Source organism: Zerene cesonia, chromosome 5 (genome assembly GCF_012273895.1).
Source record: "Zerene cesonia ecotype Mississippi chromosome 5, Zerene_cesonia_1.1, whole genome shotgun sequence".
In the NCBI taxonomy this organism is placed as follows: Eukaryota; Metazoa; Arthropoda; class Insecta; order Lepidoptera; family Pieridae; genus Zerene; species Zerene cesonia.
Window position 1 is genome coordinate 1712046 of NC_052106.1, and position 21209 is coordinate 1733254.

The window sequence follows — 21209 nt, forward strand, 5'->3', positions numbered from 1 at the left end:
TCAGCAGCGGGTTCACGTACTCGAAGCCCTCGAACTCGCTCTGGTCGATGTCCGCTATCTCCGTGCTGGAATACGTTCCATATATAACATTATTATCATAATTTGAGATTTAATTTTGCTTACTTTATGGTTAATGGAAATTAACTTTACAACATTTTATTTTAACATATTGCCAATACTTCTGATGGTATGAATTAAATTCAAAAGTTGTACATTAACTCAATGTTTGGATAGCAGTGTCAGGGTGTTTGAGTCTGATATAAGAGTGTTCGTAACATTAGAGTTTCGTCATAGTGTATTAGTAGTGAGTGGAGTTGGAGTGAGAGTGAGTTGTGTCACTAACTCATTGTCGGGCGTGAGGTGCACGGGCTCGTCGGTGAACTCGGGCGGGAAGTTGGCGAGGTCGCGCTCGCCCTCCAGCCGCGGCTTGAACGGCGGCACCACTTGCTTCTGCTCCAACTGGGGAATTATTGCAAATATTGCCATTTAGTGGACTTTTTCTTGTTATTTCGCTGTTCTATCTATACTAATATTATAAAGTTAAAGAGTTTGTTTGTTTGTTGCGCTAATCTCAGGAACTACTGCTCCATTTTGAAAAATTGTTTCAGTTTTAGATAGCCCATTTATTGGGGAAAGCTATATATGTACCACGGGCGGAGCCGGGGCGGACCGCTAGTTAGGTTAGGTCATTTATCACGTGAGACTCGATTGGGGATTCCTTATTAGATCAAATCTTGAAATTGACAAATTTTTACTTTTAAGGTTATAAATTCACACCAATTTTTTTAAATATGACGTTAAAACCATTAACGAACAGAATAAGAAACATAATATTTCCCAATATTAATAATATATCGGGATATCCCAATACGCGAACTCCCAACGGGATTCCGAGCAGATCCTCACCATCTCCCACTCGATGCTCTTGAAGAAGGGATGGTTGACGATGTCGAGGAAGCCGCCGTCGCCGCAGCCGAGCCGCTCGGGCGGGCTCTTGTTGAGGAAGCCCTTCAGCACGGACGCCGCCTTCACCGACAGCGAGCGCGGGATGCGGATCGTCTTCTCCAGGATCACCTGCGCACCAGCATTCGTCACGAAATATGATCCACTGGACTACATGTAGTGGGAGTCGAGCACGATCCGGCACGATTTGGGCCAGCTCGCACCGGGGAAGTACCACACCCCCACAGAAGACAGGCGTGAAATAGTAACATGCTACTGTGTTTTGAGAGAGGGAGGAGGAGCGGGAGAGCAGGAAGCCTGCATCCTTCTACTCATCCTTCCCAGTCAATTCCTTCTTTCCAGTCGTTAATACTTTCCTTTTCCCTTACCCTAATGTTAGCGAATGTTCATGGGCGGTGGTGATCGCTTACCATCAGGCGTACCACCAGCTCAGTTGCCTACTTATGGCATAAAAAAATACTAGATATAATCAGACAAAATCAACGAGTTTCTTTGTTTGAATTCGCTAAACTCGATAACTACTGGTTTGATTTCAAAAATTATTTCATCGTTTCATATGTACGACACCTCAGAGGGCTATAGGCTATTTGCGGATCAAATCAATAAATCAAATGTTACAAGTTATGGTCACGGAGGGTCTATAGGTAACTGGTAACGTGTGAATTATTAATTATTGTAATAACATATGGGTAAAGAATATCGCGGCTCACCTGGAACAAGTAGTCCTCCGTGTTCTGGTCGGGGTTGTCTGCGGCGTGCGAGATGTCGAAGGGCGAGCGGCCGGCCAGCATCTCGTAGGTGAGCACGCCCAGCGCCCACCAGTCCACCGAGAAGCCGTACTCCTCGCCGCGCAGGATCTCCGGCGCGATGTAGTTGGGCGTGCCGCAGAACGTGGACGTGGTGTCGCCCGGCCGCACGCCCTCCTGCGCGCCGCCCACGCACGCACATACACACACACACCACCCGCTCTTATATCACTTATATAGTGCCAATAAATGGTTAACCATGTACAAAACAAATTGATGGCTGAGGCGAGTTCTTGGTACGGCGCAGGTTCGAATCCCGTATTATGATCATGTTTTTTATTATACTTTAAAAATGTTTATAGTATTTCTAATGATATACTTAAATATTGACATTAAACAAAAAAAACAAAAAAACGAAAGAAGTATTCATAATCATTAAAATAACGTTTTGTAATGATTGTAAATTCTCTCAATACATGGAGTAAGGTGGATGGCGTTAGGCACATAAAACCAAAATAAAAGATCAAAATTCCCAATACATGGTACAATACGGTACTACACCAGTTTTCATTGACTTCGCTTAAAAAATATCAATTCGATTACATTCAACACTACTATCACTCATAGTCACGTGTAGTGTATAGTGTTTAATGTAGAGTATAGTGCAGTGTACAGTGTACAGTGTAGTGTACAGTGCAGTGTACAGCGTAGAGTACAATGTAGTGTACAGTGTAGTGTACAGTGCAGTGTACAGTGTGTCGCACCTTGCACATGCCGTAGTCGGTGAGCTTGATGTGCCCCTCGTGGTCGAGCAGCACGTTGTCCAGCTTGAGGTCGCGGTAGATGACGCCGCGCTCGTGCAGGAAGTGCAGCGCGAGCGAGATCTCCGCCGCGTAGAAGCGCGCGTGCTCCTCGGGCAGCCGCCGCTGCCGCTGCATGTGGAACCTGACGGGCGGGAGGCGCTGCTATACTATGCGGGTATATTGTGTCGCAGGTTTGTTGTCAAAACTGTGGTATTATAATTCCCTAGTAATATACGCTGCCTATAAGCCATAAGCCATAACCTAAAAGATAGTAAAAATCATGTGTTCGAAACTTGACATTAGCTGAACCAGTAGGATCGGGTAGTTGCCACTAAAAAAAATTAAGCAGAAGACACCAGTAATCGCCAATCGATTTAATTTGTACAATTAACACAACGATTTGGTTTTAATGATAAATTTAGGTACATTATGAACAAAGTTGGGAGCGTTTGACGCCGATGCCCGTTGAGGATTTGAGGCATAGGAAAAAACCAATCACAGACAGCCTTATTGTGTCCCCGTGAAATTACAAACATTATAAATAGTGTAAATTAAAAATAAAGCAACTGAGTTTTGTCATAAAAACTGATCGCACTTGCTAGCTGTATCTCCTTAAATCTAAATTCAATTATGTTTAAATAGCATTCCAAATGGCTATTATATATTACTAATTAATATATCTTTGATAGAAGTTATCTGACACGAGTCTCACATCAAATCGCCCCCCCTCACAAACTCGATGACGAAGAAGAGGCGACTGGGCGTCTGGAAGCAGGAGTGCAGGCCCACGAGGAAGGGGTGGTTGGAGGCGGTCTCGAACACGTGCTTCTCCGTCTGCACCCAATCGATGTCCTCGTCGTCCGTCACCAGCGCCTTCTTGATCACCTTCATCGCGTACACGCGCTTCGTCCGCTTCAGTTCCACCATCAGCACCTGGTACGGTTATACGGCTGGTTAGAGTGGATTATTGTGTGTGGTGGGCTTTTGTTTAATTGTAGGGTAGTACATTTTTTTCGATAGTAGTATGTAGTTGGGTGACATTTTACCAATAAGTGTCTAAATAGTATTCCATTATTATTCTTATGGTTTATGATGAAATGTGAAACGATGATGGTCTATATATAATATAAATACTTATTTTTTTTTCTTGTACACAAAGAAACTGTTTTGGAAAACTGGAACATGTACTTTTCTAGTAAGGCTAGAAAAAAAAGCATTTTGACTAGCTTTACTATCTTAAATGATAAAATGTAAAAATCACCAAAATATTAAATGTTTTAGAGATTGCAATATTTAATCTACTGCCACAGTAGAATTGGTTAAACGGATGGGGATCGACCAACCTTGGCGTACGACCCTCGGCCGATAACCCTGATGAGCTCGAAGTCCTCCAGCGAGTACTGTCGCTGCGAACCGGGCTCCAAGTCCTCGTTCCGCACGGGCGCCGCCACCGGCGCGGGCGGGGTCTCCGGCAGCGGCGGCTCCGGTTCCGCACGCGATCTGGAAGAGGATACGGGAAGTTTCATTAGCACTTCTAACGAACACAAGTATTCTGGAATGAAGGTTTTCAGGCAATTCTTTATTGTCAGAACAACAGTGAAGTTTCGATTAGATAAGAGTTTTGCAATTAAAGTACTACTAGAAAAATAAATTTTAAAGAACAGAAACATTTTCAGGAGACGGGATTCGACCCCGCGTTTTTGATTACGTTGAGTTGCTTTTATAATAACGAAAACAACATAAGTAATATGTATAACTGTACATATTAAATTTTTTCTTAAAGAGTTTTATGTTAAATAGCCTATCCTTTTATTTACATCAATATCCAGCTCAAGTCAAAAACATTGGCCCTATTCGCAGGTAACTAAACCTTACCTGACAGACGCTGCACGTCCGAGGGTGCTTTCGCCGTTCGCGTCATCCTTGACCTCGATGGGGTCCACGTGTTCATTGGAGCAGGGCTTCTGCACCAGCTTGTGACACTTCTTGTGCACCAGCAGCTTGCACTGGATGCACTTGAAGCCTTGCCGTCCGAGCCCCCATATGCGATCCTGGCAGAAGGCGCAGAACGCTCGCTGGAAACGTGGAATCGATCCTTTAGTTGAGGATAATGATGACAGCAAAGAGACTAGCAAACAAGTGTACTCGTATGTAATGATTGTAAAAACGAAATTATTTTGTTTTATTTCTATAAGCGTACCATTCTGTAACAGAGTCTATCGGACGATATGTTTTTCAATATAAGCAAGGTTATTAAAATATTTTTTTTTTTAGATATAGATAAGATGAGAATCAGATAGATGTCTAGACTCAAATTTACATATTGATTGGTATGCAAATTTAAAAAACAGCGTTCACACGCTAGGTTTGTATATTTTTAAATATTAAAATATACAAATATGTAAATGAATATGCACATTTGATACGAAGGCAGCATAAGTGTAAAATACTCACTCTATTAAATCGCTTCGCCTGGAAGATGTGTCCATTAACGCGGTAGAGTTTCCGCCACCGGCGCGCTCCCCTTCTGTATATGCTTCCTGAAACAAAACGACAGTAAGTGACCTCCTGCAACCTTATAATTGCCTGGTACTTTCATATTCACATAAGAGAATATGAAATTTAATTAGTATTTAAATTTTTAACACATTCAGTTAACCTTTTTACATTTATGAATTTCTTATGTGTCATATTTGAATTACCAAGTACCTACTTCTTAATAACTTAATTATCTTTTAATTAAATTTATTCTACGAGACAAATTCGTTTAACCACATTTATGATTTTTATACCCTTTAAAGCTATAGTAAACCATAAAGCAACAGCATTGTAAAGAATTTTCTAGTGAATCTTATACAAAAATCTTCGCGGTAAGAAATCTATAAATAACCGCAGAACAATATCCACAACCCTGTCCACACAGTCGCAAATTGACACGGCAAGGCCGAGATATACTGATCTGCAACATAATCATCATAATGAGCTTCAAACATGTAGCTCAAGACATTAAACCGTGCTCCAAATCTCTTTGCAGTGCAGCTTCGTTGATATTATTTGTGCGCAGTGTAGTTATGGCACGAGGATTGTTTAAGCTCTGCTGAGCGTTAATCAGATTTGCATCTCGTTACCAGACCGTCTTTTCTTAATCTTGTGATGTATCATATCGTGTGGTGAGTTTTGAAATTTTCACAATGTTCGTGGACATCGGGGAGGAACGATGAGATTTTCCTGATACAGACATATTACAGTAAATAACGAAATATATATTTGAATAATTATATAGCAACTGGCATAGCACACTAATCTTACTTCATGTGATTTTTAAAATACATTTCATTTAACTTACTTTATATCACAAAATTGGTACTGCGTTTCTATGTCAAAACTTCAAATACGAGATCAATGTTTCATTTCCTACTTTTAATGCTATTTAATAGAAATTGCAAAAGGGACCAATCTCGAAATTTTCTATTATGTATTCAAAGTTCACCACTTATCCTTTTTATGCCTTCCAAAAATCACAAAACACATAAACACCTGTTAAATGTTGCAGCACTTGATAAGAACAAGACATTGGTTGGGCACGGCATGGTCTCCACTGAGCTGTGCCTATCGACAGATATTGGTATCTTATCGATTCAACCGATTTTACTTCGTTAAATAGAAATCAATTTCTTTTCCAATGAATCATATCAGCTGTCATGCAATTCGTGAAACTCGACTTATTTTAAGTATCTCTATAAAAACGTCATTATTTTTAGGAAAATACTTAGTATTGAACAATATATTTAGTACCTATTAATATCCTTGCATAGAGTCATTCTGCGATATAATATATTTAGAGCACACTACCAATACGTTGTTACGAGCTATAACATATACAAGAAACTCCAAGTTTATTGCCACTAATTATATTCCATTGAAGTACAAACATAAGAATATTTAATCTACAACTGAATAACATAAACATTTTACGTAGTTCCCTTTCAGAGCGTATATTTCCGTAGCATAGAATTTAAACGCTAGCAGCTGACGTGAAATCCAAATCCATCAATTAACAAGCCGAATGCACAGCTATCGCATTTCCCATCTCGAGACATTTATCTTGCAAATTTCGATTACTCCCCTCGCTAATAACATTCATGACTCTGTAAGCAGTGGAGCTGTATGAAGGGTAATATTAACGTTTGTCTTCCGAACACGAGGTAGACAAATTCATGAATATATTATTACGAGGTATTAGAGAATTGGAATGCTCAAACTGTGAAGCTTTATTTCGACTCATATAATTCGACTCGATTCATATAATTGTTGTCCGCATTTTATTGCGATTTTTTTTGTGGTGTATTTTGCTGGAGCTAGTGTTTTTCCTCACCCTACCCAGTCCATTCCTTCTTTCCAGATGTCAATCCTTTCCCTTGCGCCTTAAAAGCGGGCAGCGCATTCGCAAAGCGCGAGGCAGCCACCTCAGCTACTTTTACATTAAAATTATATGTTATGTAACAGTTTGGTTTATTTTTTTCCCAATACAATATTCCATTACATTACTTTCAAATACATTTCATTGTGTGACTGTAAGCTCGCGACATAACAAGCCGGGCGAATAGATCGAGGTTCTTGTGTGTATTCATGTGTTTAATAGCAAAATATACGAAACAAATCTATACAAAATTGAATAAAACCCACGCGGCAGAGTGAAATGGGGCGAAAAACATTTCTTATTTGTTGCGATACTCGGCAACCGTGCAGTACATAGCCAGAAAGTTGACTTTGACCCAGAATACGTGACATTTTCTCGTTCCTACCACTCAAATATTAAATAAGCGTACACCTTGAATAATTCTAGTTTCGAAGCACACGGCGGTGCGAGGAAAACGGCTCTTATAAGGTAACAATCGTACTTTTGCGGGTTGGAAAGGTTGGGAGAACATTGTCTACAGCTACTGGAGTGAGCGCGGGACGTACCTTACCTACTTGTATTATGTTTTCCAAGCCTTGCCGTATAGTGTTACCGCATGTATTTTCTGAGGTGCTTTATCGATGAAAAATCTATCTTATTTATGTACTGTACAAATTAAACTGTTTCAAGCATTAAAGCTTTTTGGAAGTTTTAGACCCATTTTTAGAGAGATACCACAAATTCAATGGAAGCTTGTTAAACTTGTTATAATCATCGTAGTTGAAAACGAAGTTAAATAGTGATCTTAAATTTTGATAAAAGACAAAAGAAAAATGGTTAAATAATAATAATAATTATGTATACTCACTGTCTTCTCCAGCACAGGGCATCCCCGGCGCGGCGGGCACATTGGGGAACACTGAAACAATGCATTTGTAGATTGGCAAAATGTTCATTACATTTAATAATTTTAAAATTATAATAACAGTTTCATATACATATATATTTACTTAATCATCCCTACCCACATTATAAACGTTGAAAGCTTTATAGTAGAGACAGGTGACCTTATGTGTACACTAGATAATTGATAATATGTTAGCATATTGACATATATTGTAACAACGCCAAGACGTAGTGCTATGGTATTAAAATGTACAGTATGTAGCTCTACCTATTAATAGAGAGCTTGGTTATTATAAAAAAGTAAAGCTAAGATATTAGAAATATAAAATTGTCCTTTACATTGTAGAGTTTGTGAATATTTACATTTTAACGCTGCCTAGTTTAGAACCGCAAAAATGTTTCAATCCAAACAACTCTATTGGATGGAAAGCAAGCTTATGAATGCTGCTTTGCATTTGATAATATTTCTTTTGATCTGCCTTCAAAATACAACTTTACATTTATTATATTTAGGTTATTAGCTAGAGGAATAAGTCTCGATGACTTTCAAGAGGACTTTCTTCGAGTTAAAGTTTTACAATTTCTCTCAAGCGTTGATGTAAAAGCTTATTTCTACACAATTTTAATTACATTTTGCACCGCATTAATTAGGGCGAATAATTCTCGTATCGTTATTAAATTAGCTCCGGGCGAAGTTCACCTGGATTTATAATATTTATCTTGCTATCGAATGAGCAAATAAAACGATGGTTCAATTATTTTGGTGTTTGTGTGCACATGAATATGTTATGTGGCTCAAATTATTGAATGAATAACAAAGTTATCAGATTATATGTATCGGCGCATTGCTTTATGAATATTATAAAGTTAGAATAAATCAAGTTAGAAATATATGCATTTTTTTTTTTCTTTTTTTTATGTCATATCGGGCAGCTGAGCTGGTGGTTCGCCTGATGGGAAGCGATCACCACCGCCCATAAACAGTCGCAAAGGTAGTAGTACCTCTGTGAATGCGCTGCCCGCTTTTATGGGGTAAGGGAAAAGGAAAGGATTAACGACTGGAAAGAAGGAATGGACTAGGACGGGTGAGGAAAAGGAAACGGGCCTCCGGCTCATATTAAGAAATATTTACGATATCTATCTTTAGAATGTGGGTTTCGTATTCGATTCTCATAAACACAAAATCATATTCGTTACTTTGCATAAATGTTTACGAACTCAAATAGATTTAAATGAAATAGCTGATTTTCTGACACATATTAATGCAATTATTTCTATCGAATTTGATCTTCATAGTATATTTTATCTCATACTAATTTCGTAGTAAAACTATAAGACGAAAACGAAGATATCAAATAAGAATTAAAGAAATAAAGCAAGAAACATTTATATCACCGCTTTCGCGCCATTCAACGTCAAGAAAACCGTCCACCGAAAAAGCTAGACGAGTTTACGTTCCGACAAAATTGCATTCCGTCCACGGTGAGGCATTCAAAAAGAAATGGCATCTTCAAGTGACCGTAGCGATTCGCCCCAGTAACAATATCGAGTGCCCTCACAACGGATAGGCAATTACTGCCATCATCCGGCCCGCTGCGAACAGGCTTTTTAATTAGACCTCAATTTTGACCAGCCTTCCGCAAGTCTACGGGATATTGAATACCGGAGTTCGGAGTTTGTACTTTAAAAGGGACGCAAGGAGCTGTTTTGAATATTGCGAAACGGTTTAAGCTCATCATTACTCCGCAGCTTTCCGCACCTAAAGAGCCTTTAAATTTTAAGTTAATGCTATTTTAAACGTGTACCTGTGTGGGTGGAAAGAAATAAACGCTGTCTATTTATTATTTATTTTGTTCTGCTTTCGGTTTATAACAGAGAATTAGCCATAATTGTTGTACATTATAATACTTTGATATTAACGCCAAATACTTACTGTTCGGGACATTGATTTCTCAAAGGTTTACATTTTAATCACTCAGACATATACAATTATTTACAATCAATACGATTATAACAGAGAAATGAAATATTAACAAGCACTTTTAATTCATCATAAGGCGTACAAATTACAGTTATTAATGGATCACTTTTAGCATTTTCACTGTGTGGATTTAAAATGATAACACACAATACACGCGTGATATTTTTATTATAAACTAGCTGTGCCCCGCGGTTTCACCCGCGTAAGTCCGTATCCCGTAGGAATATCGGAATAAAAAGTTGCCTATATGTTATTCCAGTTATCCAGCTGACTACGTACCAAATTTCATGGCAATTGTGAACCAATTGTAGTTTTTGCGTGAAACAGTAACAAACATCCATACATCCATCAAACTTACGCATTTATAATATTAATAGGATGAATCAATATAAGAATGGGTGCACGGCATTGTTCAAAACACATTATAACTTTTTAAAGATACACACACAGTGTCATATATAAAAAAGACAAAAACAAACAAAACATAAAACGAATGGAACACGTTTTCATTTTAAAAATGCAGTTGTTTCACCACATTTGTATCACATTAACCTCTTTCGGGTCGCATATACTCGCGCTCATATTAAAACAGCAAAGTATCATTGATTTATATAAGAGCTTTGATGAAAAAACTTTAGATAAATTACTGCATGTATGTCAGCGTGATAAAATGACCTAGATAGTTATACTTTCGGGAACATTTTACTGTCAGAGATTGTCGCTAGTGAAGCTCGCTCAATTATAACTTGGTGTATTAACTCGCTTATCCTTTGTCGTGGTGTTTTATATCTCATTATTACACAACTGATGCTGATGTTTAAATATGACTTTGAGTTTGACCTGTAGTTCAGCATATTATTACGTATATACTCAATATTGTAGTAATTACATTAAACGTGCTTTTACAAGTTCATTTTTCATATTTTCTTCAGTAATCAACTGGGACTGTAACACACTCGCAATGTCAATGGTGTTGTGGGTGCATATGGGTGACGCGTTTGCTCAGTTGCCTCTTATACAATAACAAAAAAAAAACTATCCATCTATCTCCTATTAATTTGTTATATGTATCAAGGTCTATATTTCATACCTACCTGACATTTGCCCTTAACTGCTATATGCTATAACATTTGAAAATTTCCGTTAAACAGTGTCAATATATATATTTAGCCAACGTTGATACTCGGCCTTAACCATTATATTATCTACTTTTACCACCCAGAACAGTCTCAAAATTTAGACAATCTAATGATGACAGAATTTTCCAAACACACAATAAGCGAAACGGTGTCCTACACGAATAATAACAAAACCCAGACTGTTCCCACATTACAATCACAATCTGCATTACCGCCCACCCGCTAATCAACCGGACAGTTAATTACGCAGTTACTTAGTGCATCCGTAGTTAGATAATGGCGCGGAAAATTCGCCCAATCCCGTTTTCCGGTAGCACTGATGCGGTTCGACGAACGGTCATTATTTCACGAGAGCTCGCGATCCGCCGCTCACAAATCCAATGTTGGTCAGCTTACACACTACTGCGAACGTTGTGGGGATTTATAGGTCCTTTTGTTGATTTATTGAGATATATAAATTATGGCGATTCGTTTCATAAATCAATTCAATCATAGCGCACCTGTTTCAGGTAGGTTTAGGTTCTTGAAATACATGTAAGTAGAGTCCTTCTTACACATTACGTTTAAATTGTAACTGAAATGGTTTGTCATTGAAATATTAAGACCTATGTCTTAAGTAATAATTTATTAACATTTTCAAAAAAAAAAAAATATATAATAATAGCAAATTAATTACTTTAATATGTTTAAAACATGTTAAATTAAAGCGACTAAGTCCTATCCTCTTGTTTAGTTACTGGCGTTAGGGTGGACTATCTTTCAGCGTAGCGAAGGTGTTATCTTCAGACTAAAGGGAAGATTCACGGGTCACCACACCGGCCGGTCATTACGCTCCACCGGTCGATGACCAGATAGCATTCAGTTAAATGTGACGAATAAATTTTGCAAGATTGAGATTTTATAGTCACAACTTAAACGAATTTCTGTGACCTTTTCATAGAGTTAATGCTAGAAGAACCGCACTAGTTGCCGCATCATTTAAACCATATATCCGCATTAATCTAAGATTAACTTACTGAAACATTTCTTACCATTTATATGTGCAGGGCGATTAATATCTATCACATGGCAAGCCCAACGCTAGCGTAGCTAACTCAGCTTGAATACTAACTACGAGTGAGGATTTACGAGCTCAATATCACGGATTATTACCATCAAACACCATTTGGATATTGGCGCCGTATCTAATGTTTATGGAACTTTGTTCATACTGATATGTTTATGTGAACATTTTTTTAACTTTATGGGCTTTTGTCCAAAATGGCACGTCAATTTATCTACGCTCATACAAAAGAGCAACGATTGTATCTGCTGTATGTTTGTAATGGACAAACTAACACAACACGATTTCAATTACAAAAATAAGTATAAAGCTCCGTTATTTTTGGAAGGTTATTCTTGCAATCTCTCTAATATTATAAATGACAAATTGTGATTATTCGTCTTTTTTTCACGTCATAACATGATTTCTGTGTCTGGAGATAGTTTGGAGGCCAGAGAGTGACATAGAGATCAAAGGGAAAAGTTCATTATATCATAAATACCACCCCATGTTTTTATTCTTTCGTATATTTCCAATTAGAAGTTAAAATTTATTATTTATAAAATGCAATATACTATGTACGCTTACGGCAAAGTGTCTGACTCATTCCATTTATCACAAACACACAAAAAGTGACTGTCAGGGTATCTATACAAATTTTATGTAAATATAATTGCAATACGACGAGCTCTAAAAATACGACCAATCGAATAGTGTAAAATAAAGTGTATTTTTATAAAGTACATGAAGCACGAACGTGGCGTGCTGCAAATTGGAATTTTGATATTGAATATCTAAATTGAGATAAACGTGTTTGGATATTGAATTTCCAACAAACGGATAAACATTAAACAGTTGCAAAGCGAATTTATTCACTTCAGTTACTGCTTTTCGTATTGCATAGGTATATATGACTTTAATATTGACAAATTACAAACTTCAAAATTTCAGAATCATATTTAAATGGGACTACACAATAGGCACTATATCTTATACCTTTAAACGAGCAATATATATATATATATATATATATATATATATATATATATATATATATATATATATATATATATATATATATATATATATATATATATATATATATATATATATATATATATATATAATTGGAATCTCGGAATCGGCTCCAACGATTTTCATGAAATTTAGTATACAGGGGGTTTCGGGGGCGATAAATCGATCTAGCTAGGAATTTTTTTTTAGAAAATGTCATATTCGTGTTTTTTTTTCCTGACATCTATTGGTGAATAATAATACTATTTTGCTTCGTAGATAGCTGGACAACTGAAATAATGTCATATTCGTGTTTTATTCGTTGTTTTTTTTTCCTGACATCTATTGGTAAATAAAAATACTATTTTGCTTCGTAGGTAGCTGGACAACTGAAATAACACATAGGCACTTTTTATACCGATATTCCTACGGGATACGGTTACGCAGCACGCTTACGCGGTTTCAACCGCGGGTCACAGCTAGTTTCAAATAAACATGCAAGGCACCTTCAAAGGAATCGTCAGAATCGGTTAGTGCTGAAAAAAGTTATTAGGTAAAAAACACAAAAACAGTCGAACTGATAACCGATAACTTTAAGTCGATCGAAAATTAGGTCATTGTCAGAATTCACACGACCCGTCCTAGAAATTCTGACTAATTCGCTATCTATTTTATATATAATAATCGATATTTTATTATTATATCGTTTATAATTTAATGATTAATCGTCTTTAAAAACGATCCACTACAGAAGACTACGTATCTAGACAAATACCTATAGTCCTTAAATAATAGTAAGTTAAAAACTACATTCATACCTATACTCTTTTGTTTTTTATATGAATTATTGAAGAACTTATCAAACTATTAAGGATTCCTTTAAATCACAAAAATAGGTGGAGGTAGTTTTAAATAATTTTCATTTTGCATATGCCCGTATGTCTCTGAGTTCTCTGACACGTACACAATTGAGGGTCTTTAAGCGTAGAGTGAACAGGTGTCATCTAGGGAAGCGCGTTCCATCTTAGCTTACCATCGTCGTGGCCAAGCGCTTATTTATCGATCAAGATAAATAAACCATCAAAACATGTAACACCTCATTCGTTCAAAACATCGAGACAAATAATCTAATTAACGAATAGAATTAGAGATATAAAAAATATCGCAATCTGTTTAAAACAACTCTTAGCACAAGTTTTACTCATCCACATGTTATATATATATATATATATATATATATATATATGAATGCGGATGTAGCTCCGTCTGTCTGTCTGTGTCTTTCTCTTCTTCACACCTACACCGCAGAACTAATTTAGTTGCGAAAGCTACTAGTGTACAAAGAGTCAATTCAAAATTAATTACTCAATTAGCGACGTGTAAAATAGAAAATAGTCCCTCTCCATCAATAGAATAACAAAATTTATAACAAATTTCACAAAGTTACTGGGCCTTACACAGAATATTAAAAACGTGTATTCAGCAGAGCACTTTATAAATATTTTAGCACTTTATCAATAGTTTGTAATTAAAAACCTTCAAATGTTATTCTCTCATTGCTTTCGAAGTTAATAACAACTCTGCAGTAGATAATTGCATTGAAATGGAATCCCGCTCGGACAGCGCGGCGTGCAGGCGACAAAGAATAACGAAACTTAAACTTTTTATTGCATTTAAAAAAAAAATCCAATCCCTATTTCCGACTCGGAATCGCTGAATAAATTAAGCGGAAAAATTAGAGGTAATTCTGAGAACAGGGAAAAGAAAGGAGAGGCTTCGGTAATTAAAAAATAAATTATTAAAACTGTTATGAGGGCGACCGTTTCTGAGAACAGTTTAAATTATGGTAACAATTTAATAGGGGAAAGTTATTCATACGTACTATAACATAATCGTTAGCTACGATATATGCTACGGCGTAGCTAGTAGTTATATGAAGACATTTAATAGAATTGGTCTTTTAAACTACTAAAAAATACATAATTTTATAAGTATTCCAAAACAAATACTAATTAACCATTATAACTCACAAACATAAAGGAAATAACGTGTGCACAGTATACACAGAGATGGCGATCATTTTTAAACAAACATTTAATACGTTTATATACCATAGTATTTCTATTAACGCATTTAAATATTCCTCAACAAATGTGTGCGTGAGCATATCAAGGGAGGGACATTAACAGCGATATATTGGAAAAACATTCCACAAGAGCGAGCGCCTTTGCCGAGCGAGGCCGTGAGTGGCGGCACTTGCCTTTTTCAAAACGAAGGAGATTGGATCTGACGCCAGCCTCTCGCCGCGCTCTCCCTTATTTATTTCTTTTCATTGCTCTATTTTTATCTGAAGGTTCAACAATTAAGTAAACAAAGAACTCCATTGTCGTGACAGCACGGCGCCCATTTGTTATGGAATAAGTGTCTTTAATTTGTTCCGAGATGGAATTGCTTTATTATTTACATTTGACAGTCGCCTAGGCATTCGGATTCGAAGGCGTTTGAAATTAGTGGTGAAAAGAAATTCTGGAACAAATTTGAACGCTTAATATACGCATAATAATATGTATAAGCATAATATACCAAATATATATTACTAATACTGATAAAACCACAGAGGAATACTGAATATTAATTGTGTAAAAATAAGATTATTTACACACAATTGCAAGTTAATCAAATAAATACATTAGCACCATACGAGATAGTCTATCTCCTTATATCAACAAAGAAGAATAATGAATTTCCTTATGGCTGCTCTATTTTTCATATTTCCCTTTTATCTTGTTGCGGGTAAACATCGTGAATCATTCATTGTAATGAAGTTTTTATATCAAGTTCAATTTGTTGTGTTATCGTTTAATCAATCATCCCTATTTATGTTAGAAGTGCGAAAGTATTGCTCTGTCTATCCGTCTCCTCTTCAGGTCTAAACCACTGAACCGATTTTTTGGGAGGTTGAGGCGAGCCGAAAAGGACAAATTTTTTATCCAGGTTATGGCACAGCAAAATTACTATATAGTTGTTAACTTATTAATTTCTACTGTAATGTGAAGTTTTGAAACTCCACACAAAGTAAATGAAACAAAAATGAAAAACATAATAAATGAAACGCTTAAGAACGATTTTAAACGATTATTTTTGAACAGATGAGTTTTTCCTTTGAAATAAAAAAAGTACACAGTGAACATCGAAGCGTGCGCGTGTGTATCACAAGGGATACGGATAGATTCCTTGTTTCGTATTCCCAAAGAGTGAGGAGCGGAATGATCGATGACGGCACACGACAAACAACCAGCAGTAACATATTGTTTCATAAATCAACCGATTTGTTGTCATATAATAGACATACATACGATATACAAACTCCTTACGAGTGCTTTGAACTCAATGACGATTTAAGTCAAAACAAACGCTTAGATATCTTCGGTTTTGAAAGAATGTTACGTAAAATTTTATATACTATTGTATGTATAGTATAATATTGTACTGAAACGTCTGTTGATTTTGATGGCATAACGCACATGTGAGTGTTCACATGCACGCTAGCTTTCTCGGAATGTTCGAAAGATCATCGCGATGTCAATTTATTTGTAAGATTTTTTCGTTTTCATTGTATCATTATTTTAAGAAATGTTTTCGTTTATAATATATACATATGTATTAATTGTAAGGGCCGCCTTAAATCCAGCGCTGTCTCATGCAAACGAGTTTTAGACAGAAATAGCTGAGACGCAATCTTTTGTTTTCATATAAGATAATATTTATTTTAATTACTATTAAAAAAAAATGCGGTTAGGGAATAATTATCATATACTAAAACTAATCTGAGCAATCGTCGTGCACATTTTACATATAAAGATCTCGATTTTACACTAATACAATACAATAGAAATCAAAATTAATAAATATTTATCACCGTTTATTAGAATAATCTGTTTAAACGCGCCATTAACTCGTGCACGAATCACTACAACCGGTAACGGTGATTCGAAATTACGTTTTTAATTAATCGTTCCTTATAAAATTTCCTATCAAGATCCGAACCACCCTAATTCGTTTATAGCACGACATAATGGCAGCTATTGGAGAGCATATTATACAAATAGCATTTAGGGTGAACGAACATTTCGATTCCCTAGCTTATTGTTATATTTTAATAGTTGCCTTATACACAAATCAAAATTATACGTTGAGTACTCTGTTATTGCTATAAAATATGTAGTATCCTCAAGATCTTGCAAAATTCGAATTGAATGAGTAAAAACATTTTTCATTTTTGTAAAGGCAGGTCAGACCTCTTATATCCTACTAATATTATAAATGCGAAAGTTTGTAAGGATGTGTGTGTTTGTTGCTCTTTCACGCAAAAACTACTGAACCAATTGTAATGAAATTTGGTACTTAGACAGCTGGATAACTGGAATAACATGTAGGCAACTTTTTATGCCGATATTCCTACGAGATACGGACTTACGCGGGTGAAACCGCGGGGCGCAGCTAGTTTAAGGTCTTTCATCATCGTATCACATTATAAATTGAAATTTCATAGAGAGCTACTTTATGAAATAAAATGAAAAACCAAACCCAATGCGAGCGAAATCACAGACAACCGCATGTTGGAAAAAGCTTCTTGAACTTTCAGATTTATTATACCGCGCTTTACGCTTATCTGTGACGAACTTTTTCATGCGCTATACGAAATAGACACTCGACGCTACTTCGGCATTAATTTAAATAATGGTATTGGTTCAAGGGATCCGCGACGACACTTAAATACCCGTCAACTAAAAAGCATTTCGCCGTCTAATAAATAGGTTTACTTTAACAAGTTTTCTTTTAACTACCCAGCCAAGTTTCGCGACGCTCCGTGGTTTTCGGCGAGTCAATTACTCTGTTCGCCCGGCCTGACTTGCCGGCAACTTGGAATATGTTTTTGCGAGGGAAGCATGGAAAACAATGTAAGTTTCCAAGTATTATGATTTACCGCTGTTTCATGGGACGAAAGAGCGAAATGTTACCGACGCGTAATGATACGTTTGATATGAAAAAATATGGCGCAACTGGAATTGGAACACGTCTGTATAACTTCTTAACTTATTAAATGATTATTGATTACTTAAAGTTTCCAAACACAAGTGTATCTGCTATAAGATAAAACAAGTTGTTAATAATTTTACAGAGCCTTTACAGACTAAAGGAAGTATTTAACTTTGAAAAGTAAAATAACAGTTTGAAATGATGAAAAAAAAATATATATATATATATATACAAGTAAAGTATAAATCACCCGACTACAACTCTCGTCTCTGTAAAAATTAATTTAATAAATTTACCGTTAACACCTTGTTTTTAATGTTAATTTTAAACATAATTCTTGCCGCATTAGCACAATAAATTATGGATCAAAATATGCTTAAACACACAAATGCACTACGTCATCTCGCTTCGTTTCCGAACCAATGAGTTGCGGATATCTTTATTATACACCCCCGTTGCCATTATCTCACTATATTTTATATGTACTAATACTATTAACTACTGTAAATATAACATATAATTTTTATAGCGTGAATACCTTTTAATGTTGGTTGATTAATATAAAGCCGAAGAGATGTTTGATTGAGTACGCTTCGATCTCGAGAACTACCGGATATATTTTTAAAATTATTTTCTGTTGGATATGTGTGTGAACGATAAAAATTTTAGTGATTCATATACGAATAAGCATATTAATATAATAATACTACAAATTGTAAATTAAGTAAATGTACATATATATGTACTATATACATGGCTATGTATATATATATACATGGCAGAGATAATCAATAATCGTCTCAACAACCCGACAACCAAACACCACACAAAAACATTCACACCAACAAAATGCAACACAAAGAACACGAACTCAATATTTTGTTAAACCCATAACAACGTACCTAACTTTTAATTATTCCCATTGTTTAACTTTCGCCAAAAGCTTGACACAGTTTAAATAATAACAAAATACAAAATAGGCGACTCATAAATTAAAAAAAAAAAAATTGGCACAAACCCATTTAAACTTTCCTATTATAAAACTTTAATCACTCTGCACTTGAACGAGCGATCCGACTACCCCCATGGAAATAAAAAAATTTAAAAATAGAACAAAATGGCGTTGATTGTCGAAATTCTTAAAAAGAGATTTATGTAAGGAATTTCTCGTAGTTTTTTACCGGACAGAACTAGCCGGGCGTGTCGCGTATCCGGGTCAAGGGTAGGGTGGCTTCATTTGCTTTTATTGGGGGAATTTTGCTAAAACCTTATTATTGCCGACGTCTACCGGATCGTTCGGTGCGAGTTTCGTTTGCGTAGCGCCGGCTGGGACAACTTTGCGAATGAAAAAGCTAAATTGAGATACGAATCGGACGCTTTCACTTGATTGAGATTTGTAAATGGTAAATTCGTATCATTTGAATATGTACGATGGAATAGGTACCTTTAATAAATCAAAATGAAATTCAAACCCAAATGTTATGTGTTATAAATCCCATCAAAAAATCTCAATGTCAGAACGCAATTGTCCGCACACTCTGCACGTTTAGCTATAGAGAGATTACGATAAAATACGACCTCGAAGATGTCAGAACAACGGCCACCCTAGCGTGCGCTATTCGCTGCGAACTCTGCCAAATGGTCGGCCGCTGCCCGCTAGCACTAATAAACTATTTTAAATGGAATTTCGTTTTAAAATATCGCCCTCCTACGGCGAAAGTCGAATGCGTTCACGGCGGTTAAGCTTACGTAAATATCACTTGCAGTGTAAATTGAGTTCGCGCTATCGAACACTGCTCGCTCAACAGTAGTTTTTGTTCTTTTTGAATTTTGAGAAAAGCGTCCTTGGTTTTTTCTTGCATTTTCTTCGATTCAGAACATTTAAAGTAAATTTGTTGCGTTATTCGAAACTCCGTCGAATCTATATTCCTTCGCATCATTGATGAATCGACAAGATTTTGTAATTTAAATAGGATATTAGTAAGTCTAAGATTATTTATAATAATAATCGTCCATACTCAAAGTTTACCCTTTTTCTACGGATACACGGACTATGTAAGTAACACACCTGTCCGTCCGTCTGTCACCAGCTTGTATCTCATGAACCGTGACAGATTGACGGTCGAAATTATCAGAGATAATGTGTTCGTTGCCACTCTAACAATAATCCACAAAAAATCAAAGTGCATCAACGTTGGAACGGTCGTAAATTGGATGGGTGACCAATGCCTTGCACTTGTTCTTGAGCTCATATATACAAAAAACGTAGAGTCGCGAGTTCGACTTACCAATCGCTATAAAGTTATTCCTGAATCAATTACCAATTCCCCATTCAAGTGTGTACCAGTGTGTTCAATATTAAAAAAAATATAGAAAATTCTCCTCCCCTACTGGTGTATGGGACGGTTCCCATACACCTACGTTTTAATAAATAACACAAAAGGCAAACAACATCTGGCGAATCATAAACGAAATGACAACATCGCGTTACATCGTGTATTCAGTATTAAATAGCGAAATGGGACCAGCTGCGCTTCGATGGAAAAAGCAATTAAAAGTTTTGTAAAAAAATTTAAAAATTCAAGTATCTCGCGAGATGGGTACGTACGGTTTTTATTCATGATTTTAGTTCGAGAATCTGCTTTCGTGGAGTGCCTGACTGGCCGGTATTTAGATCTCGTTTTATATTACACAAATATTTTGATTCGAGCTCATGAACATCGAAAATTGCGCTTAATTAATGTTAGAATACAAGTTCATACATTAAATAGAAAACCGTTTACATTATGGGGATGCTTATTCAAAAGGAAATAGTACATTAATAATTAAATGAATGATTTCTATTTAAGAGTCATGAGAGGGCAATTACTATACCTATTTTTAAAATACTAGTAGTGCACCTCGGCTTCGCCCGGGATTTTATTTTGGTTTATTTTTTGGAAAACGTAGACAAATTAAAGAAACCAATGATCATGAAAATCCGTTGAGCAGTTGTTGAGTTTTATGTGGTGTATTGTATAGTGTATTTTATATATATAGATATAAACTAATCATTTCGGAATTACAATCAAATATACAATTGTATATTAAGATGGTAAGACGTGAAACAGTAATCATACAAATGCACGAATAAACAAACACAATTTTCCGCCCAGCACCAGCACGCAGCAGTATCA

At 36.1% G+C, this 21209-nt stretch overlaps 1 protein-coding gene across 1 annotated transcript in view; it reads right to left on the minus strand.

Moving 5' to 3' along the window:
- The window catches only part of LOC119840161 (atypical protein kinase C), a 90905-nt gene that overhangs the window by 1273 nt on the left and 68423 nt on the right, over positions 1–21209 (minus strand). Inside the window, exons 3-12 of the mRNA XM_038366673.1 lie at positions 7780–7830; positions 4967–5052; positions 4388–4587; positions 3856–4012; positions 3225–3445; positions 2474–2654; positions 1674–1886; positions 907–1074; positions 344–459; positions 6–65 (exon numbers count right to left, since the gene is read on the minus strand). Of these exons, the coding sequence (XP_038222601.1) occupies positions 6–65; positions 344–459; positions 907–1074; positions 1674–1886; positions 2474–2654; positions 3225–3445; positions 3856–4012; positions 4388–4587; positions 4967–5052; positions 7780–7830 (1453 nt within the window). The remainder of the gene's footprint in view (positions 1–5; positions 66–343; positions 460–906; positions 1075–1673; positions 1887–2473; positions 2655–3224; positions 3446–3855; positions 4013–4387; positions 4588–4966; positions 5053–7779; positions 7831–21209) is intronic.